This window comes from Babylonia areolata, chromosome 23 (genome assembly GCF_041734735.1).
Source record: "Babylonia areolata isolate BAREFJ2019XMU chromosome 23, ASM4173473v1, whole genome shotgun sequence".
Lineage (NCBI taxonomy): Eukaryota > Metazoa > Mollusca > Gastropoda > Neogastropoda > Buccinidae > Babylonia > Babylonia areolata.
The window spans coordinates 25,561,883-25,586,236 of record NC_134898.1 but is presented as its reverse complement, the minus strand read 5'-3'; the positions used below and the strand labels follow the sequence as shown (position 1 = coordinate 25,586,236).

Genomic DNA, 24,354 nt, shown 5'->3' with positions numbered 1-24,354 from the left:
AGATCCTGTAATCCATGTCAGCATTCGGTGGGTTATGGAAACAAGAACGTACCCACCATGCACTCCCCAAAAAACAGAGTGTGGCTGCCTACATGGCAAGGTAAAAACAGTCATACACAAAAAAGCCCACTCGTGTACATACAATGAACGTAGGAGTTGCAGCCCCCGAACAAAGAAGAAGACGACGAAGAAGAAACAAGAAAATGGACTGCTCACTTGTTGTACTGGGCCATTGTGTTGATCACCTCCAGGAGCTGACGAATGCGCCCACAGAAGACGTCCATGTGTGCCATGATGGCGTCTTCGTCCGTGATGGGCACGCCATGGCCGCCCGCCTCGGGTCGCTTTGTCGGTGACCCCGTGACCCGGGATGTGCTGCTGGCCCCGGTGGTGCTGCGACCCCTGCAGAAAAGGTCAAGGTTGTTTTCTGAGACATCATACATGAGAGAGGAAAAATGGTGGTTTTTTGCCGGACGATCTTTGGCAGAAATGGTCGATTCTGAGTCCCCAAAACTCTGGACTACAAAACGACATTAGAATGTATTGAAATGTGAGGATGTTTTTTGTTGGTTTTTGTGTGTGCATGTGTTCGTGGGCTGCAACTCCCACATCCACTCATTCACAGAGGACTTTTACCTGTGTGACTGTTTTAACCGCACCATGTAACAGAGGGCTTTTACTTGTGTGACTGTTTTAACCGCACCATGTAACAGAGGACTTTTACCTGTGTGACTGTTTTAACCACACCATGTAACAGAAGGATTTTACCTGTGTGACTGTTTTAACCGCACCATGTAACAGAGGGATTTTACCTGTGTGACTGTTTTAACCACACCATGTAACAGAGGGATTTTACCTGTGTGACTGTTTTAACCGCACCATGTAACAGAGGACTTTTACCTGTGTGACTGTTTTAACCGCACCATGTAACAGAGGACTTTTACCTGTGTGACTGTTTTAACCGCACCATGTAACAGAGGACTTTTACCTGTGTGACTGTTTTAACCACACCATATAACAGAGGGATTTTACCTGTGTGACTTTTAACCACATCATGTAACATAGGACTTTTACCTGTGTGACTGTTTTAACCACACCATGTAACAGAGGGATTTTACCTGTGTGACTGTTTTAACCGCACCATGTAACAGAAGGATTTTACCTGTGTGACTGTTTTAACCACACCATGTAACAGAGGACTTTTACCTGTGTGACTGTTTTAACTGCACCATATAACAGAGGGATTTTACCTGTGTGATTGTTTTAACCACCCCATATAACAAAGGGATTTTACCTGTGTGACTGTTTTAACCGCACCATGTAACAGAGGACTTTTACCTGTGTGACTGTTTTAACCACACCATGTAACAGAGGACTTTTACCTGTGTGACTGTTTTAACCACACCATGTAACAGAGGGATTTTACCTGTGTGACTGTTTTAACCGCATCATGTAACAGAGGACTTTTACCTGTGTGACTGTTTTAACCGCACCATGTAACAGAGGACTTTTACCTGTGTGACTGTTTTAACCGCACCATGTAACAGAGGACTTTTACCTGTGTGACTGTTTTAACCGCACCATGTAACAGAGGACTTTTACCTGTGTGACTGTTTTAACCACACCATGTAAGCAGTCATACTCCATTTTCAGGGATGGGTGGTGGAGGGGATATGTGGTTTGACTTTGACGAAGAATTTGAGTCAAGGACAATCAAGTTTAAACAGAAGGGTCTTTTTTTTAAAATACCTGTATTTATTTCTTGAACTCTTAATAACCTATTCTGACAATACAGGACATGTTCGTGACTACATGAACAACAGCCACTGATCTCAGATTCCACTGCCTCCAGAGTGGGCTTGAAAACAGGAGAGAGTCACTATGCATGGAATGTTGCTACCAGCATGATGGCAACTGTCTCAAAATATCTGGGACTGAGTGTGACACAGTTTGGATTGTTCACATGGCATGCTTTGGATATGATAATGAATGTTTCAAAAATCTTTGACTGAGTACAGTTAGGTTATTAGGTAACAGGGTTTATAACTGTAAATCTATGGAAATAACTGATCACGTTGATTTTGCCAAATTTTCACGAGGTAAGACAGATGTACATGTCTGCGTGTCCTTGAGAACATTTCAAGACATGCATAGACAAAAGACATGAACACACACACACACACACACACACACACACACACACACACACAGGACATCACACACACATATACACACATGATCACACACACACACACACACACACACACACACACACACAAACACAACACAATACACACACACACACACACACACCCTCTTCCCTTGCCACCTCCCCCCCCCCCAACCTCCCATCCCCCATGCCCCTTCACAGATCCCGCACACAACACGTCTCCCTGTAGCTCACTTCTGTCCTGGCACCATGGCCTGAGCAAAGCTGCTGACGGAGGAGTAGTGGGACAGAGTCTGGGATCCCCCCAGGGAGTCCCGCAGGGACCGCAAGGCCTCGCGGAAAAACCCCTGCAGCGTCAGGCAGGCACGCAGTCGGTTGTACAGCCCGTCCTCTGCCACACCGATGTCCTTCCCCTCCTTTGTTTTGCCCCCTCTGGTCGATTGCTGTAACACCGTCAACAGTCGTCGTGATGTTTTTTGCCCTTCGTTTTCCTACCTTGAATTGACTGCTGAAACATCATCCATAATCATCGTGGTATGTGCAGATCGTGATAAATATTCTGATTGCTCTAACATCGTCAATAGTCACTGTGATATTTTTTTGTCCTTCATTTTCGTAGCTTGAGTTGACTGCTGAAACATCAATGATAATCATCGTGGCATGTCCATGTCGTGATAAAAATCTTGATTGCTCTAACATCATCAACAACCACTGTGATATTTTTGTCCTTTGTCTCACCCCCCTCGAGCTGACTGCTGAAACAACATCAGTAATCATTGTGGTATGTCGTGGTCGTGATAAAAATCCTAACTGCTGTAACATCGTCAACAGTCAATGTGATTTTTCTTTTGTTTTGTTTTTGTCCTAGTCATGACAAAAATCCTGATTGCTGTAATACTGTCAACTGTAACTGGAAAACTTCCATCCAGGTCTTGATGAAAAATCCTTCAGTCAACTGATGTAACATCAACAAAAAGTCATTTCTTTTATTGTTCCATTTTTGTCAAAGTCATCATTGAATCCTCAATTTGACTGTTGGCAACATCATAAACAGTAACTGAAATATTATTGCCCTGGTCATGAATAAAATCCTTGAGTTAACTGTTGTAACATCATCAAAAGTCATTACTTTCAGTTTCATTTTTGTCTAAGTCACCATTAAATCTTTGATTCGATCGCTTTAACATCATCAACATGCATGCATCAACCATAACATGTTTGTCATGGCCATGGTTAAATCCCTGAAATGAATACTGTAACATCATCAACATGCATGTATCTACCATAACATGTTTGTCAGGGCCATGGTTAAATCCTTGAACTGAATACTGTAACATCATCAACATGCATGTATCTACCATAACATGTTTGTCATGGCCATGGTTAAATCCTTGAACTGAATGCTGTAACATCATCAACATGCATGCATCAACCATAACATGTTTGTCAGGGCCATGGTTAAATCCTTGAACTGAATGCTGTAACATCATCAACATGCATGTATCTACTATATCATGTTTGTCTGGGCCATGGTTAAATCCTTGAACTGAATGCTGTAACATCATCAACATGCATGTATCTACCATAACATGTTTGTCAGGGCCATGGTTAAATCCTTGAACTGAATGCTGTAACATCATCAACATGCATGTATCTACTATATCATGTTTGTCAGGGCCATGGTTAAATCCTTGAACTGAATGCTGTAACATCATCAACATGCATGTATCTACCATAACATGTTTGTCAGGGCCATGGTTAAATCCTTGAACTGAATGCTGTAACATCATCAACATGCATGTATCTACTATATCATGTTTGTCATGGCCATGGTTAAATCCTTGAACTGAATACTGTAACATCATCAACATGCATGTATCAACCATAACATGTTTGTCATGGCCATGGTTAAATCCTTGAACTGAATACTGTAACATCATCAACATGCATGTATCTACCATAACATGTTTGTCATGGCCATGGTTAAATCCTTGAACTGAATACTGTAACATCATCAAATGTCATTGTGTTTACTGTGACATTCTTCCAAGGTCACCATAAAATCCTTAGGTCAACTGATGTAACATAACAGACAGCTATTACTTTAACTAAAAGTTTTGTTTTTGTTTTGTTTTCACAAGTCTTAATAATCATTGTTCTACTGCAAAATGAGTCATGAACATACACAAGGCTCTCATAAAAATCAGTTTTGATTTTGAATTTGAAATATTCTTACTTCAGTCACATTGTGCCACAAATTTTGAACACTGAATTTCAAAAATAGAATCTTCAGTTTCTAAAAAAAAAAAAAAAAAAAAAACTGGTTGTAAAAAAAATCCAAGTGTGCATTACTTTTTTTCAAACTATTACTTTTTTAATTTTAACTTTAGTACATTTTAGGTATTTTTCAAACTGCTCAATCTCTTGCACATTGTGCATTGTAAAAATTACTTCAGTAACCATAAACGTTTAAAGAAGGAACATCGCATTGATTAATTACTAAAGCTAATTTCACGAATCACTCTCCCAACTAGAACAAATTTCTTTAGTTAGTTTCACTTCCAAAAGTTAATTAACTTACTTCTCTTTTTATTCACTAATAAATAAAAATGTATCCATTTACATTTACACTCAAAATGTCTAGTTAGCTTTCAATGTTACCATAGCTGTTTCATTATAATGGATGGCGTTCATGCAAAAAAACAAACAAACAAAAAAGTGTGCCAATAAAGAATACAAGATTAGTCTATCAATTGTTTTCAAATCTTCTTGATTAATAATAGTGACAGTTAATGACTATCTCCTCTCTTTTTCAAAAAAACAACAGAGCAATATGAATCTTAAACGGTGAAAACTTATTCACTAAATCACCAGACTTTTTTAAAAAAAGTTTTTTCCTTTTTTTTTCCAAATTTCACTTTTCCTCTTCTGAAACTCATGAAATTAGCCGCCAATAACACTGCAACTCAGGCGTTAGTATCCACTCACTTCATGAACACACACACACACACACACACACACACACAAACCCTGATTAGTTGGGGATTTTTTTTTTTTTTTTTTTTTTTTTCAAAACAAGCACTGCACCACACAAAACACCTCTGACTGACAACAACAAAGCTCTTTGAACTGCTGCAATAAAACTGAACACTTGAATAAGAGGCTGTGTGACAGGAGAGGAGAAGGTACAAGAACAAGAACAAGAACCAAATTTTATTCCATAGGCCTCCGGCCCCTAGAAACAAAAAGAACAATGTAGAATGCCTATTAAGGAAAAACGAAAACATGAAACAAGCCACGCATGCAAGAAAGTGGAATTTCCTAAACCTACAGATTTTCATTCAGTTATTTTCACAACTGACAGCCAGTACAGAGGGCATTACTCATCTATATCACCTACGAAACTGTTTCGAATTTTCAATGCATAAAAGATATAAATTCCTAGGTTCCTAGTTTTAAGCATGCTGTCACATTTTATCAATTGTGGTAGAGATTGTATGCTACAATAGTCCAGGTATTTATCTCTAATTTCGGAATACAAAGGACAAACACAAATTACATGTTCCTCATCCTCCGTGACTGCACATAAGCTGCAAAGTTTATCCTGATTATTGTTGAAAAATGATTTCAAAGTAGCTCCTTTAAGAGGTAATAGTCCCAAGCGTAATTTGACAATACAGTCTCTGAAACATTTTATGTTCACAAAATCAAAATATCTTTCATTTTCAAAGGTAAATTTAAATGTTCTATAGTAATTATACATATTTTTCTGCATTACGGAGCTTTCCCATTCTTGTAAGTAAATATGTTAGATGTTGTTTAAGCAAAGAAATAAACAATTTTTTGCACCCTACCCCTTGTTGCAGCCAAACTCTAGGCTGTATCCAAACTCTAGGCTAAAGAGTGTATCTTTTAAGCGAGAGACCCAACACTTTTTGCCATTGTTGTCTAAAGTAACTAGCATGGTATATGCCTGTTTGGGGAGACGTCTGTTATCCATTTTTATTACTCTTAACCAGTATCTGATACATCTGACTGCACTGTTGACATATAATGGGTAGCGACCTGTCTCTCCATACACAAACTTGTTGTAGAGGGGTAGAGAGAGGTTGGGGAGGGAAGGAGGATCAACCACACTCCACAATATAACAGAGCATAAAAGTACACACGATACTACCACCGGCACAGCAATCTGTTGAACTGGGTTAGGCATCAACAACACTCCCACAAACCTACCTGAATCTAGTTTCCGGTTTATAAAAAAATCAACATGTTTCTGCTTTGTTTTTTCTGTCTGCTGGAGTTGTTTGTTTGTAAATGACACAATCCTCTTGAGAGATTTCAAAGCTTTGGAACTCAATCAATACAAACCAAAGGGACAACAGGTAAATGAGAGGTGGGCAGGGGCAGGGGGGGGCGGGGGGGGGATCTATGCAACGAAATGGTAAAAATTCTGAACAATAAAAGTGAATGGTGTCTGCACCCAAAAAGGACATCAGGAATGCTGACAATAATACCTTCGGTATACACTAACACTGGAAGGCAGAAAATAAAGATGACTTTGAGGCCTAAAAAGCTGAGGGGGGAATGGGGAAACAACTGAAAAATGCTGGAAGCAATGAGTCTAATGCAAAAAAAATGAAGAAAAAAAAAAGCAAAAAATTAACGATTAGAGAGAGAGAGAGAGAGAGAGTGTGTGTGTGTGTGTGTGTGTGTGTGTGTGTGTGTGTGTGCTTATATGTATGTGTCTATATTTATCTGTATGTATGTCTGTGTGTCTGCATCTGTCTGTGTGCAAGTGTGCCTGTTTGTGTACATGTAGCTGCTGTAGTTGCTTTTGTGCTCTCTACTTTTACCTGGTATTAGGGCAGTTGTTTTCACCTAGGCTGCCTGCATGACGAGATAACTCGTCATGGCAAGCATGTATGCTTCGCTGCCTGCATGACGAGATAACTCGTCATCGAAATATTCTGACTTTTCCCTGCTTTGCATTCAGTTCGTTGACAAAAATGCTGGTAGCTTTAGCTTGGGGAATCTTTCTGGATTCTATTCATAGCTAGAAACACCATCTGCGTCATAAGGCAGTCCTTTATTTGAACGTTTTGGTTGGGTTACTGGCCGCAGTCTTTGCCTGGCTCCTCTTCTCGCTCGCTCAACAAAATGTCGGACTGACGCCGTGCTCAAGACACGCGATCGTGACGAACTAAATCAAACAAGATTACTTTCTTTAGCTAATGCTCAGAAAGAATTGGAGCATAAATTCGAAGGAGAAGACAGTGGTGAACATTTATAGGACGATTTGATAGAAAATAAAGGGAGCAATCAAGAGAGTGGCAAAGATACAACTATCAGTGAGTGATGCAGGCTGTTCAACTCTAGCAGACGAATTTTTAGCAGGGCACCGTATGAGCTATTTTCTTGGCACTCAGCCAACGCGGTCTGATGACGTGACGGTGTGAGAGGGGTGAAGAGGAGGGGGGTGGAGACTGAGGGGGCGTGGCCTCACATTCATATTATCACTTGCAGAAGTCACAATGCATCTATTTCTTTTTCAGTTTTTTTTATATTGTGGTTGTTCTAGTATGATTTTGTGTGTGCAGATATCCATTTGTCCAGAAAATGATATTTTTGTGCAAATTACCAGACTAATGTTTGTAATGAACAAGTTGAAAATGTGACAAAAAACAAAACACTGATTTCAAAACAACAGCATGTCACTTAAAATGCATAAAATGGGAAAACATCATGTGTTTTGTATTCTTTATTCATTTCCCTTTCAGAAAATATATACTTTTATGGGTCTTTCTCCAATAACAAAGAGCACAGAATTTTTTGAAAATTTATACCCGTTTTTTGTGAAAAAACCCTGGCAAATAGATTTCACTTAAATCTTATTTTCCTGGCAGCGAAAGGGTTAAAGAATGTGTACACTGAGTTCTTTCCTAACCTTTCTTTTTTGGTTACATAATGTATGTGTGTGTTCATGTGTATATATATGTACCTGTGTGTGTGTGTGTGTTTGTGTGTGCAATGTGCGTGTGTGTGTGTGTCTCCATGTGTCTGTGTGAGCATGTATGTGTGCATGCACATGTGTGAGTGAGTAAGCATGTGTGTGTACCCACATGTCATGTGTGTGCATGCGCATGTGTGCCTCTGTGTGTGTGCGTGTGCATGTGTGCCTGTGCCTGTGTGTATGTGTGTGTGTGTGTGTCTGTGTGTGTGTGTGTGTGTGTCCGCACGCACCAGGAAAGAAGACAGAGTCGTAGACCCATGTGTATAGCAAAAAGAAATAAACTGTCGACATAAATTCCCATCAAATAAATAAAGATGTATTGCATTGTATTGACAGCAAGTGTGTGTGTGTGTGGGGGGGGGGGGACACCTCAGAACCATGTGGCATCAGGAGAGAAGCACAAAGCAGTGACAGGTCTTAAAGAACAGTTTGAAGGACAGAGATCTTAGCAAGAGAAAAAGCAAGGTCCTGGCCAGGATCCACATGAAAGTCTGCAGCTCCTGACGTGTGCTCCGTTTCTGTTTTTCTTTACACTTTACTGTCTTTGCTATCACAATTTGTTTAATGCTACTCTCTTACAACCTTAAATGAAAACTTTACACATCAAAAAGAAGGGGGTGGGGGTGGCGTGGGGGGAAGTTGGGGGGCTGGGGGGGGGGGGGGGGGTAAGAGTAGGGGTGGAAGAGTAATGTAGGGGAGGGTGGGGTGTGGGTAGGTGGCGGTGGTGAGTCACTTTCGAACTCTTCGTTCACTGCACAGAGATGCTGTCAGTTTTGAAGTAGGGAAGTGTATCTCCAATCATGTATCTCATATGCACCCCCAGCCCACTCTCTCTTTGTCCTCCTCACTCTCTCTCTCTCTCCCTTGTGTCTCTTTTTACTAAGAAATTAATGAGGTTTTGTCAGGTTTTGCACACTTCACTAGCTTTCAAGTTTGACTTGTACTACTTCTGTTCACAAAAGAAACATTGACTGTGGTGTTCCTTAAAAAAAACATTGTATCAATTTTGCAGCTCTCCTCTTTTAAGCAAGAGACAAGTGGTTCGTTTGCATTCTGATCTGTAGTTGTTTGCAATATGCCATCTGGTGATGTGTGAACTGGTAAAGAAATGAATTGACACTTTGATTTCATTTTCTAAATGCAGTTATTGGCAGTAAAGGTCTTTTCTTCTATATTTGTAATCATTGGCAATATGCCCATTAGTACGTAAGTTGGTATATAAGGATTATTTAAATATATGTATTTGCTGGCAATATGCCATTTGGACAAGTGTGAACTGGTAAATAAATGAATTCACACTTATGATCTTTATTTTGTCTGTGTGTAGTTTTTGGCAATGTGCCACTTGAATGAACTAGGTAACTAAATAAACGAAAGGAACCAAAAAAAATGCTGTCAGTCAAACTCAGCACAGCACGGCCACTACCTTCAACTTAGACTCCACCTGACTCTTTAACAGCTTATGCTGGGGGTCGCCGATGGTGGCGGGGTCGCGCATCAGGGCCTCCTGTCCCACGCAGTCCCACAGCATGTCACGGTCCTGGATGATGTTGATGGTGCAGGCCTTGATGTGGTCTTTGCAGGCCATCACCAGCTGGTTCGTCACCTGCCACATGGTTCACACGTAGATCTATAGGGCAAGAGAGTCTCTTTGAGAGTCATATCTACATGAACATTCCTGCCACATGGTTCATACCTAGATCTATATAGGGCAAGAGAGTCTCTTTGAGAGTCATATCTACATGAACATTCCTGCCACATGGTTCATACCTAGATCTATATAGAGCAAGAGAGTCTCTTTGAGAGTCATATCTACTTGAACATTCCTGCCACATGGTTCATACCTAGATCTTTGTAGAGCAAGAGAGTCTCTTTGAGAGTCATATCTACATGAACATTCCTGCCACATGGTTCATATCTAGATCTATATAGGCCAAGAGAGTCTCTTTGAGAGTCATATCTACATGAACATTCCTGCCACATGGTTCATACCTAGATCTATACAGGGCAAGAGAGTCTCTTTGAGAGTCATATCTACATGAACATTCCTGCCACATGGAGCATATATAGATATAAATCCGATTCACCTATTCCTGATTCACCTATTCCTGATTTGCCTATTCTTGAATCACCTATTCCTGATTCACCTATTCCCAGTTCACTCATGTACTCAGTTGCTCTGTGTGTGTGTGTGTGTGTGTGTGTGTGTGTGTGTGTGTGTGTGTGTCTGTCTGTCTGTCTGTCTGTCTGTGTCTGTGTCTGTTTGTCTGTGTGTCTGTGTAAGTGTGTGTGTGTTGTTGTTTTTTAAATCTCACTTCACTGAAGTGTGTGTGTGTGTGTGTGTGTGTGTGTGTGTGTGTGTGTGTGTGTGTGTGTGTGTGTGTGTGTGTGTGTGTGTGTTTTAGAATCTGTATTTTTGAGAGAAGGGGAGAAAGAGACAGAGACAGACAGACAGAGAAAGAAACACACCGATCAGGTGAAACAAGAACAGCAGGCATGCGAAACAATAGGACAAAAGAGTCTTCTTCTTCTTCTCTTCTGCGTTCGTGGGCTGCAACTCCCACGTTCACTCGTATATACACGAGTGGGCTTTTACGTGTATGACCGTTTTTACCCCGCCATGTAGGCAGCCATACTCCGCTTTCGGGGGTGTGCATGCTGGGTATGTACTTGTTTCCATAACCCACCGAACGCTGACATGGATTACAGGATCTTTAACATGCGTATTTGATCTTTTGCTTGCGTGTACACACAAAGGGGGTTCAGGCACTAGCAGGTCTGCAAACATGTTGACCTGGGAGACCGGAAAAATCTCCACCCTTTACCCACCAGGCGCCGTCACCGAGATTCGAACCTGGGACCCTCAGATTGAAAGTCCAACGCTTTAACCATTCGGCTATTGCGCCCGTCGACGAAAGAGTCAAACTCTCAAGAAGCCAACTCAAGGGAGACAGCAAGGCATGATCACTCAACAAGTAGGTAAAATGGGAATAGGCAAATCAGACCTGCTCCCCACTCCCCACACTCCAACAGCCACAACAACAACAATAACAGCATTGTCATAGGTGAAACGGGTAATAGGCAAATCGGACCTGCTCCCCACTCCCCACACTCCAACAGCCACAACAACAACAACAACAGCATCGTCATAGGCAAAACAGGAATAGGCAAATCGGACCTGCTCCCCATTCCTCACACTCCAACAGCCACAACAAGAACAACAACAGCATCGTCACAGGCAAAACAGGAATAGGCAAATCGGACCTGTTCCCCACTCACCAACAGTCACAACAACAACAATAACAGGATTGTCACAGGTGAAACGGGAATAGGCAAATCGGACCTGCTCCCCACTCCCCACACTCCAACAGCCACAACAACAACAGCAGCAGCATCATCATAGGCAAAACAGGCAAATCGGACCTGCTCCCCAATCCTCACACTCCAACAGCCACAACAAGAACAACAACAGCATCGTCATAGGCAAAACAGGAATAGGCAAATCAGACCTGCTCCCCACTCCCCAACAGCCACAGCAATAACAATAACAGCTTAGTCATAGGCGAAACGGGAATAGGCAAACTGGACCTGCTCCCCACTCCCCACACTCCAACAGCCACAACAACAACAACAACAACGGCATCATCACCTTGGTGAGGATGATCCCCAGGAATCCAGTGCGGGCGTAGTAGCGGGAGATGGCGTCCATCTGCTTGATGGAGTTGGTCAGGCCGGGGATGGCCGTGTTGATGATGCTGTGGGGCGTGGCCTCGTTGTACAGCTGGTCAAAGTGACGCTTCAGCGACTCCAGGTACTTCACCTTGTCCTTGGTGTCGTTCAGGCCGTCCGTCAGTCTGCAAGACAGATAAATAAGTAGGGAGGTAGGTAAACAGACTGGCAGGTAGGTAGGTAGGAAGGTTGGGAGGTAGACAGATAGGCAGGTAGGTAGGTAGGCAGGGAGGTAGACAGACAGGCAGGTAGGTAGGCAGGTAGGTGGGTTGGTAGGGAGAGAGGTAGAGAGGTAGGTAGGTAGGTAGGTAGGTAGGTAAGTAGGTAGGTAGGTAGGGAGGTAGACAAGCAGGTAGGTAGGTGGGTAGGTAGACAGACAGGCACATATGTAGGTCGGTAGGTAGACAGGTAGATAGACAGACATGTGTGTATGTAGGAAGTTAGGTAGGTAGACAGGCATGTAGGTAGGTAAGTAGGTAAGTAGGAAGAAAGGTAGGTAGGCAGGCAAGAGAGAGAGAGGCACTGGAGACCAGCAGGGTTGGTAGATCATACATGACTAAGAAGAGACACTGGAGACAGACAGGGTTGGTAGATCATACAACACTAAGAAGAGACTCTGGAGACAGACAGGGTTGGTAGATCATACAACACTAAGAAGAGACACTGGAGACAGACAGGGTTGGTAGATCATACATGACTAAGAAGAGACACTGGAGACAGACAGGGTTGGCAGATCATACAACACTAAGAAGAGACACTGGAGACAGACAGGGTTGGCAGATCATACAACACTAAGAAGAGACACTGGAGACAGACAGGGTTGGTAGATCATACAACACTAAGAAGAGACACTGGAGACAGACAGGGTTGGTAGACCATACAACACTAAGAAGAGACACTGGAGACAGACAGGGTTGGTAGACCATACATGACTAAGAAGAGACACTGGAGACAGACAGTGTTGGCAGATCATACAACACTAAGAAGAGACACTGGAGACAGACAGGGTTGGTAGACCATACAACACTAAGAAGAGACACTGGAAACAGACAGGGTTGGTAGACCATACAACACTAAGAAGAGACACTGGAGACAGACAGGGTTGGTAGATCATACAACACTAAGAAGAGACACTGGAGACAGACAGTGTTGGCAGATCATACAACACTAAGAAGAGACACTGGAGACAGACAGGGTTGGTAGATCATACATGACTAAGAAGAGACACTGGAGACAGACAGTGTTGGCAGATCATACATGACTAAGAAGAGACACTGGAGACAGACAGGCTTGGCAGATCATACAGCACTAAGAAGAGACACTGGAGACAGACAGGGTTGGTAGATCATACAACACTAAGAAGAGACACTGGAGACAGACAGGGTTGGTATACCATACAACACTAAGAAGAGACACTGGAGACAGACAGGGTTGGTAGATCATACAACACTAATAAGAGACACTGGAGACAGACAGTGTTGGCAGATCATACATGACTAAGAAGAGACACCGGAGACAGACAGGGTTGGTAGATCATACAACACTAAGAAGAGACACTGGAGACAGACAGGCTTGGCAGATCATACAAGACTAAGAAGAGACACTGGAGACAGACAGGGTTGGTAGACCATACATGACTAAGAAGAGACACCGGAGACAGACAGGGTTGGTAGATCATACAACACTAAGAAGAGACACTGGACACAGACAGGCAGCAGGGTAGACAGGTAATATGACTGTTACTATGGAGAGAGACATTGGAGAAAGACAGACAGGGTAGGTAGAAAATAAAAAACAGTGGAGGGAGAGACATTAGAGACAGACAGACAGGCAGGCAGGGTAATGTATTACTATGGAGAGAGAGAGAGACACAGAGAGAGAGAGAGAGAGAGAGAGAGAGATAACAAACAAACAAACAAATCTTTTTTAATGAGGGAAGTAGAATAAGTATGTATATGCTTTTTTTTACATCCAGTCCTCAGGGCAAAAGGAAATGAAATCAAAATGTTCACAAGATAACAAAAGGTTATAGAAAAACATACATGACAGTCAAATACACTCAATTGCACAGTAAACATTTACAAGTACATAATCATGATACCTGCATTCATGACAATAACGTATATGAATATAGAAATGAGAGAGAGAGAGAGAGAAGGAATAAACGAATGAATGAATGAATGAATGAATGAATGAATGAATCTTATTTCTGATGGTATTAGAGTAAGTCAAGTAAGAGAGAGAGAATGAGACACAGAAAGAGTGTGTAGATAGACAGGCTGGGCAGGTAGGTAATATATTACTATGAAGACAGACAGTGACATTGGAGATAGAAAGGCAAGCATGGCAGGCAGATGATGTATAACTATAGAGAGAGAGACATTGGAGACAGACTGAGAGGGATGGTAGCTAATACATAACTATGGAGAGAGATGCATTGGGTATAGACAGTCTATATATCATTATATGGTAGATAATACATAACTATGGAGAGAGATGCATTGGATATATACAGACAGGCATGGTATACAATGTAGCTAACACTACAAGAGAGAGAGGCTTTGGAGGTATGCAGTCAATCAGACAAGCAGACATACAGAATAATCCATAAACAACACTCAATAATAAACCTGTTATCAAGCTACAGACCCAATGCACAATACATAAAAACAATTATACATGAATATCAGAAAAACCAGCAATATTGTCTGACTTTGCCAAACACATGAGCAGAGAGCAATACTATGATGCAGAGTCTGTTCCAATAATTCCCACCAGCTGTCGTTTTTATATCATAGTCTGTTTCAGCCCAGCTTAACAACAGGGTTAAAGGAAAAAGGCACTGTGAAAGGGAATGACTTATCTGCGAAAAAAAACATGGAACCCTATTTAAATATATATATATGTTGAAAAGACCAGGGAGACTAAACAAAACAAGTCGTTGTCCCTCTTTTTTTCCAGTGCAAGCCATGCATGTTTCCTTAATATGATACTTGCCTTGAGTGATGCCAGTGACTCCAAACATGAAATCTGAAGGTAATTGTATGAAATTTGGAGCTGCTTTCTTTGATTCAGAATGAGTCATTGTTTACAGACAATCATTACATTGCATGAAAAAAATTGAGGTTGTCTCATTTCTTATTCTTTAGCTTTTGTTACTTTATTTCTGCTTTATATCAAAAGTGACAGTGTCAACTCACAAATATGCCTGAATCTGTGATTACAATATAGAGAGACAGACAGACAGACAGACAGAAAGAGACAGAGAAATGAAATTTAGCTATAGCTTCCATGTGAGTTCGGCAATGTGAAATATGTTGCACAGACCAATCCCAAAAGCTCACTGTCGCACAGGTCAACCCCTAACGCTCAATGTTCAAGAAAACTGTTCTCACGCAACATCAGTGGCCTTCCACTTCTTCAAGAGTCTGGATTTGGCCTGGATGAGAACAGCAATGACAGCCTTGCACTCTTTTCCCTTCAGCTGTTCCGTGACGCTGGTCAACAGCCGCTGACGTCGGCGCCATCGCTCCAGCTCTGACAGGGGTCCAGCATTGGGGTCCATGAACCTGGAGAATATGCACAGACATGACAGACAGATGGTCACAGAAATGATGCAGTGTCTTGGTGCACAACTATGGCTATTACGCTTACAAAATTATTCAGAGGCATGTATGTGCACACATACACACATAGACATGTACACACAAATGTATGTACAAGCATACACATATGAATGTTTACACACACACACACACACACACACACACACGTGTGCACACACACACACACACACACACACACACACACACACACACACACACACACACTCACAACCATCTCTCTCGCATACCTACTGATGCACTGACCTCTCATCGGTGGTGTCGTAGACAATGGCCTCAATGGTGTTAATCCACTCGGTCACCAGCTCCTCATACTGTGAAATCAACTGAGAGTCCAGCGCTGCCGCCCTCTGTTGTTTGAAGTCATTCAGAACTATGTTCTCTGGCTGCCGCAGCATCTGTCAATGAATCACCGTGATTGTTTTGTCAGAAAATCAACAAGTCGCTGATCATAGAGTGTGTTTCTAAAAGCATGCATGAATTTTCAGGTAACTAGGCACACACGCACATGCAGAAGCTGAAAATCAAAATGTAAAAACAACTTTTTTTCTTCTTCTTTTTTTTTCTTGGCTTCTTTTTTTTTTTTTTTTTTTTTTCGCTGATGTGCATTCAATACTTCTGCACAAAGAATAGAATGTACATGGATGCTTGCTCAGAATTAACTGTACAAATATTGCCAATCTAATTTTTCCTTTCATGTTTTTATCTTGAAGGTATCAAAACGACAGATTTACAGAAGTATTCACACATAAATGTTTACATGCTTTCCTATTCATATAGTATTCACACACAGAGATACTCAAACACAGACCAGACACACAGACACACACACAGAGACACAGACACACACACACATTCCTAACTCACCCACTGTCTGGATTGCCTCATGGAAGCAGCGGTTTCATTCAAAGCAATCACAAACTTGTCCATGGAGTGCATAAGATGAGACTGACCCTCATCGTTGCAGTGACCCCAGTCATTCTGAGCACGAACGATGGGGAGGTAGATGTCAGACAGGAGGGAGCTCAGCGCCTCAATTGTGTTGTGTTTCAGCTCCCCACAAAACACATCACGTTCCATGCGACTGGCGTCAACATCTTTATCGGTACGGTTACGAAGGCAGTACAGCACAGTGACCTGACAAGTAAAGTGTGATAATAATGATAATAATAGCAATATATGTGTGTATATACAAATATATATATATATATATGTATGTACATTTGTATAGCAACCTTTCTCTCTAAGAACACAGGGCACTTTACATTAAGAAAAAAATTACATGAACCATTCATGAACACTCTTTAACCCTCACTCTCCACTCCCACTCTCTCATTCAACATAGTAACAAAGTGAGCTGACAGGATGGGTTTGTTCGAGAAGAAAGAAAACAAGAGTTTTTTAAAAATGATTTTTTTGTGAATGAAAGTCAAATATAGAATCAGATAAACAAATATGATGGGGAAGGTTGTCCCAGATATGAGAAGCAGCAAAGAGGGCAGATAATGGCAACAAAGTGTGATTGTCGCAAACTGTCATTGTAATGACCGTGTCATTGTACTATGAGCATGGACAGACTCAGTCAGACAAAAATTCAGATACATATGTGTATCAGTGCACACACACACACACACACACACATGAACACATGAAAACAAATCTTTCCCTCTGTCTCTCTGTCTCTCTCACACACACACACACACACACACACACAAACATTCATACACAGTTAATTACACAGACACACACATGCGTGTATGTGCACATATTCACACACACACACACACACACACACACACACACACACACACACACACACACACACACACACACACACACACACACACACACACACTTCCCACATAGGTAAATTCCAATTGACAAACCAGTGTCCATTTGCAATGAACACTCAAGCCACAAACAAACTATTAAAATAAAAAAAAAATATATATATATATATATATAGACATGGTTAGTATGAATGTGTGTCATGATATTTCAGCGACAGACTTTTTCATTTCTGTTGATACGCTGACGACTAATATTTTTTCAAGAACACGACATGTACAATACCTTATCCAAATCCACATCTTTCAGTGTCGCAAGATTGCCAGTGACATTCAGCTCCCGCGTAGAGATGACACCAGACTCTGGCTTCTGGCAGAAGAAGAAGAGACGACACGGTCCCCCGGCACGAAGAAACTTATTCACTTTGTTCAGGGTTGATTCCTCGCACATGAAATCCTCCAGCAGTGTGGGGTTGTCATAGCCGCCGATTTTGAAGCTCTCCTGGATCTTTCCAGCGATCCACCAATGTCTTTCATCCATTGCGGCAATGTCCTTGTGTCTTCTCCCGTTCCCCGACGTTGAAAGGAGGGCAGCTAGGGGCTTACCAACGCTATTCGTCCGGTACAGATTTCAAGCCCTTGGTGCCATTTTGGCGTGCGGTCTGCCCTCCGCCATGCAAATTGTTGTTGGTAACCAAAGCCCCGGATGACGCTGCGGTCAATGTTATCTGAGTTAGAACTCCGCCAAATGAGTACTCGTCTTACACGTCTGTTCCTAAATAGTTTATCTTTATCTGGTTCATTCATTTTCTTCGTGCGTTTCCGTTGCCATCTGCAGAGATTTACGGAAACATCCGATTGCATGTGGAATTTTCATAACCGGTTCCAGGATAAACCATTTCATTATGCAAAAAATAAGAAAAAAATCTGGCGACAATGCTAATGATTTGTCACCAAGTAAACAATTAACTAATCAAAAGCAAATGGTATGGAGGAACTCTAAATAGTAATCATAAGTCGTAAATTAGGGAGACGCAACGGCCTGCCACAAGTTACGGTTGTGAAAGCTTTGCAACTGTGATTGTGGTTGGGAATTAGCTCCATTTTATAATGGAATGTCCTAAGTATGAACAACTGAAAAAAAAAAGAAGAAAAAAAAGCCTGAGACATATTTATCTACGAAATTGGTTTTTAATTTTCTATCATGCTCTAAGTAGATACACACACAAAAAAAGTCACATTCGCTGTAAGTTTATTAAAATTTGCAGACGTTGTCGATACTGTTTTGGGGTTAAAAGACGTTTGTATTTTCTCAACTTCAATGTGACGCTGTTGTGCATTTTAGAAATGTTTACTCTGGTCATGTAATCATTATTTGTTATAGCCTCATTCCGTCTCCAGAAGGTGTGAAAGGATAATTAAAACTTGAAATGTGTGTGTGTGCGTGTGTGCACGCACGTGTGTGTGTGTGTGTGTGCGTGTGCCGGTGTGATAAAGGGAATGATACAGGGAATGTATATAACTCCTTCCAACGCACAAGCCACTTTGCAATTAATGCAAAAAAAGTGATGTGATGATGTTCGTCAAAAACGTGATGTGATGTTTGTTCTTCGGATTCGAAGATGACCATGGCTTCAAGAGTCAGATGGAAGGGGTGTGTGTGTGTGTGTGTGTGGTTGTGGGTCCAGTCCGGGCCCTGAAGTCTTGCCCACATGTGAGACACAAGTGAGTGGGTGCTGTTGTGGCAGTTGATGCTGCTCGGGCCTTGCGCACAGCACGCTTCCGTTGCACCTCGGTGATGCGCCTGGCTTCAGCTGCACGGGCTTTTGTGGTGATTATGCTGTGCCAAGCTGGGCGGTCCAGAGCAAGTGTCTCCTAAGTGTTGATGTCGACGCCCAGGACTTTGAGGGACGCTTTGAGGCAGTCTTGGTAGCGTTTCTTCTGTCCTCCAACTGAGCGCTTGCCCTGACACAGCAGCTGATTAGACAGTCGGCTGTTTGACATTCTCACCACATGTCTAGCCCACTTGGCTTGGACATTCTGCAGAAGGGTTTAGACGCTGCAGAGGCCAGCTCGTTCCAGGACTTCCGTGTCGGAGACTTTGTCCTGCCACCTGATGTGGAGGAGTCTGCAGAGACAGCTCGGGTTGAGCTGTTTGGCGTGTCTGCTGTAGACAGTCCAAGTCTCGCTGGCGTGAAGGAGGGTGGTAAGGACCACTGCACAGTAGACCTTCAGCTTAGTGTGAGTTGTCTCCGCTCCCAGACATTCTCACGGAGTCTCCCAAAGGCGGTGCTGACTTAAGCAATCCTTTTCTTGACGCTAGCGTCTATGCTCACACACACACACACAAACACACAAACACACACACACACACACACACCACCACCACCACCACCACCCCCACCCACCCACAGACATACTCGTAATGTCCTTCACGTGCCATGCCACGCCTGCTCACATCATGCTCACTTTCAGACAACATCAGAGAGGTTACTGAACAGTGACCTAGTTGGGATGCAGTGCAGGGGAGCATGTCTATGTTTCCCAAGGTCGAAGTTCTCCCAGGTCTATATTCCCCTAGGTCTAAGTTCCCCCAGGTCAATGTTCCCCCACAGCTGACCATGGTTGACCACAGTTCAAGAGTGCTCAGATTGCATTATGTTGCCGCATTTGTACATTATGTCTTTGAAGGTGTTTGACCGCTGCATGACCACTACTGACCACTATCAGAGTTCAGCTTGCATCACATTGTATGCAGTATTGCAACGTTTTAGCAGGATTTCACTATACTGTTGGCCATTACTGACCAGTACTTACCACTGCTGACCACTACGTCAAATTCTTCAGATTGCGTTGTTTGTCACATTTGTGCATTATCAAGACGTCCTGGTTTTTTGTTTTTGATTTTATTAACTGCAAACTGGCCACTGCTGGTCACTGACAACCACTACCCAGTGACCACCGCTTACCACTACTGACCACTACAGTCCACTGACTACTACTGACCACTGCTGACCGCTATCCACTGCTGCCCACCACTGACCACTGACTACTGCTGATCACCGCTATCAATTGACTACTACTGACCACTGCTGGCCACCATATACTGACCACTAACCATTATTGACCACTGACCACCAGTGACATCCATTGACCACTGATGACCACTGACTAATGCTGACCACCACTGACCACTGCTGAGCAACACTCACCAGTACTGACAGCTGACCACCATTGACCACCACTGACTACTAGCACTACTGATCACTTACAACCGCTAACCACTGACCGACCAAAACCAACCACTGACCACTATATACTGACCACTTATGACTTTTGACCTCTGACTACTAGTACTGCTGACCGCTTCTGACCACTAACCAGTTCTGACCACTGACCACCGCTGCCCAGCACTGACCACTGCTGACCACTGCTGACCACCACTGACCACTGACTTCTGCTAACCACTGACATCACTGTCCACTAATAACCACCGTTGCCTATTACTGTCCACTGTTGACCGCTGACTACCACTGACTACTGCTGACCACCGCTGACCACAATCACAGAGCACTATTGACCACCACTAACCACTATATATGGACCACTACTGACCACCATTAACCGCGGACAAATTCCATCTGCTTCCTATGAACAAAAAACAAACAAACAAAAAACAAAAATGAAAACCTACTTCGGAGACAAATATTTTTTTCATGCACACGCTTGTCTCGGAAGTCATTATACTTTGTGCATTCCATTATAAGATAGAACTTATCCCCAATCACAGCCATATTACAAACCTTGCAAACTCTCGTGGTTTGCCACTACGTCTCCCTCTTTCTATTTCCAACTCAAGATCACTAAGCATAATTCATCAAAAGCAGTCACTGTTCATCAGAACGACTGAACGTCTCAAGGAACGAACTTCATGTTCAAAGATAATATCAATCAAAACAGGTGTTCCATATCGAAAATTTTAATTGCAAATAAGACAACAGTTTTACCCAAGCAACAAGTTCATTGATAACTTTCCAGTTTTGAAAAAAAAGCCCATTGGTAATAACTATTGTGTGAAATATATCCCTCGCAGTTCACATACCCTTCATTCTAATGTTGTTAATCTTGGCACTCTTCAAATATCAATGTATTTCAGAGAAAAAGAGAGGGGGTAAGAAATGGCCCAGGGTATATAAACTGGCCTAGGCCAAACATTACCCCGGGTAAGATGTAGCCCAGGCCAGTTCTTACGGGGATACGCTCTGACCTAGGCCAGTTCTTACGGGGGTAAGATCTGGCCAGGGAAAGATCTGGCCTGTTACACCGGCCCAGCAAAAAGTGGTGACGACTGTAGTCTATTTTTAGGGTTTATGGGGAATTCCCATATCTTCGGTTTCGGTTCTCTCTCTTGGCGACCCAAGCGATCTGCTTCAATCCAGATCAACAACAGACAGGGAAGAGATCGTGTCGTGGAATTCGTGCAGCAAACAAGATGAGAATTGTTTCGTAGCGAACACTTTGGACATTACCAACTCTTTGTGTGACAAAATGCATCATCGACGGTTGTTGTTGTTGTTCATAAGAGTCTGAACAAGCTGGTGGAACGAAATCGATATTGAATCCCTGACGAATAGAAACTGGACCAAGTGACTGTTCTTGTTTGTGCAATGCACGCGTTATGGCGGTCTGGGCATAGACACCAATACTATGTGATGTATTAATGTCGGTGGTCAGAAGTTTGGCCATTGTGTATGGTAAGTGTGTGTTGATACATTTCTTGTGTTATTTGTTTATCTTTTTATTTATTAACCTATCTGTGTGTGTGTGTGTGTGTGTGTGTGGTGTCGTATTGTGTGGTGGTGTGGTGTTTGTGTTTGTGTACTTGTGTGTGTGTGTGTGAGTGTCATGTGGTGGTGTGGTGTAGTGTGGTGTGTGTGTGTGTGTGTGTGTGTGTGTGTTCTTCCTCGTTCGCCTCCCGTTAGATGAGCAGCCCGGTGTCCTCGATGAAGGCTGTACAGTTTGGCTTCCACTGCTGTCAGTGTTGGCCAGTACTTCCTCCTGGATGCTGCTTGCGTCGTAAGTCTTGAAGGATGTGATCGGTTGTCATTGGTCTCTCACCACAAGGGCACTCTCCACTCTGTCCAATGCCAAATTTTGTGTGCATGTGGTGGATCAGGCGGTTGTGTCCAGTCCTCAGGCGGAAGGTCTTGACCTGTTCCCGTTGTTCCAGCAAATGGTATCAGTCTTCTGGGTTATATTTGGGGTGCTGGAGGCGCAAATTTATTCCTTGCTGTGCTTTGATGATTGTCTTGATTTCATCGTATGACACCAGTTTGTTGGCCTGCTCCTTCTGTGCACCGTCTTTTGCCAGAATGTCCGCTTTTTCGTTGCCTCTGATGCCACAGTGTGCTGGTACCCATTGTATCACCACTTTCTCCACTCTGGCACTCAGGGCAACAAGGGCTGAAGTGAGATGGTTCTGTTCTTTGCAGCGAGAGTTCTTGAGGGCTTGGAGTATGGAGAGAGCGTCTGAGAACACCACCACCTGCCCTGCTGTTCTTGTGGAGTTCTGCGAGACTGTTGTGGCTGCCTCACAGAGGGCTTCTCGCTCAGCTCGGAAGTTGGTGGAGTATTTTCCTGTTGGGATTGCAGTTTCTTCATCTCCATCTTTGTATCGGAGGAAGTTTCCAGCTCCACCATCCCTAGTTGCTTCTGTGGCAGAGCCATCTGTAAAGACATGGGTCCAGTCTTCCAGGGGGTACTGGTTGCAGATGTACTCCATGGCCAGGGCCTTCCTTTGGGTGTCTGACTGTGTTCCTCTCTTCTCCACTCCGGGAATTCTGAGGTGTGTGTGTGATTTGCATTATCTTGTCCATTGCCATGTAGGCCCACTGCATTGTGTAATAGACCAGTCTATCAGTAATCTCTTTCTCTCTCTCTCTCTCTCTCTCTCTCTCTCTCTCTCTCTCTCCCTCCCTCCCTCCTTCTGTATCCCCTACTCAGTCATATATTCATCCATCAGTACACAAAAAGTAGGGGAAATGTCACGTTTTGACGAATTTCACCTGCGTCCACTTGATCTGCTCATTAATGTGCTGATCAGTGTTTGCGTCCAGTGTGTGTCATTCCGTGTAGGAATGTGTACATCATTGTGCATCTGATCACATCAGTGGTGTCAGATCTTTCCCCAAATAAAAGAGCTCCTCACAAAGGGGCTGAACCCATTGACCTGCATGTAATCACACCCAGACACACCCAGACACAGACACACACACACACTGAGTGCCACACACACACACACACACACACACACACACACACACACACACACACACACACACACACACATACACACACACTGAGTGCCACACACACACAGAGTCACACACACACACACACACACACACACACACACACACTGCACTCAGTGTGTGTGTGTGTTTCAGTGACTGAACCAGATCATGAAGCCAGTCTAAGCTGGTCAGCAAAGTGTGAGCAATAAGATATAATTATAGTAACCAGTTTACGTGCAGTGTGAGCAGTAAAAATATAATTATAGTAACCAGTTTACATGCAGTGTGAGCAATAAGATATAATTATAGTAACCAGTTTACGTGCAGAGTGAGCAATAAGATATAATTATAGTAACCAGTTTACGTGCAGTGTGAGCAGTAAGATATAATTATAGTAACCAGTTTACGTGCAGTGCAACTTTTGCCCATGTTGCCCACATGTGAGTTTACTGCAGTACATACCCCTTGTGGCAAGGGTAACATACCCCTTGTGGCAAGGGTAACATTCATGATGTCTCTGTCTCTGGACCTTGCGATTGGAATGAACTTCCTCTTTCGCTTCGTCAAGTCACCACACTCAGCTCTTTCAAGTCTGGCCTAAAAACCCACTTCTTTCCAAAATAGCCTCCCTTGCCTGCCCTTCCTTGTCTTTAGTTTCCACAGTTTTACAGTCATGCATTTGTGTGAATGACTGGTGCGAAAGCGCTTTGATTTGTCTCTGCACAAGATTCAGCGCTAT

The 24,354-nt window shown here is 42.9% G+C and overlaps 2 protein-coding genes across 2 annotated transcripts in view; one reads left to right on the top strand and one right to left on the bottom strand.

Moving 5' to 3' along the window:
• The window catches only part of LOC143298129 (uncharacterized), a 212,710-nt gene extending 194,722 nt beyond the window's left edge, over positions 1-17,988 (bottom strand). The window contains exons 1-8 of the mRNA XM_076610849.1: positions 17,609-17,988; positions 16,403-16,672; positions 15,782-15,933; positions 15,308-15,481; positions 11,833-12,037; positions 9,610-9,789; positions 2,405-2,613; positions 217-402 (exon numbers count right to left, since the gene is read on the bottom strand). Coding sequence (XP_076466964.1) covers positions 217-402; positions 2,405-2,613; positions 9,610-9,789; positions 11,833-12,037; positions 15,308-15,481; positions 15,782-15,933; positions 16,403-16,672; positions 17,609-17,863 — 1,631 coding nt within the window. The 5' untranslated portion in view covers positions 17,864-17,988. The remainder of the gene's footprint in view (positions 1-216; positions 403-2,404; positions 2,614-9,609; positions 9,790-11,832; positions 12,038-15,307; positions 15,482-15,781; positions 15,934-16,402; positions 16,673-17,608) is intronic.
• Positions 17,989-21,756: 3,768 nt separating this feature from the next.
• The window catches only part of LOC143297856 (uncharacterized), an 11,364-nt gene continuing 8,766 nt past the window's right edge, over positions 21,757-24,354 (top strand). The window contains exon 1 of the mRNA XM_076610380.1: positions 21,757-22,076. The gene's annotated coding sequence lies outside the window, so the exon portion shown is untranslated. The remainder of the gene's footprint in view (positions 22,077-24,354) is intronic.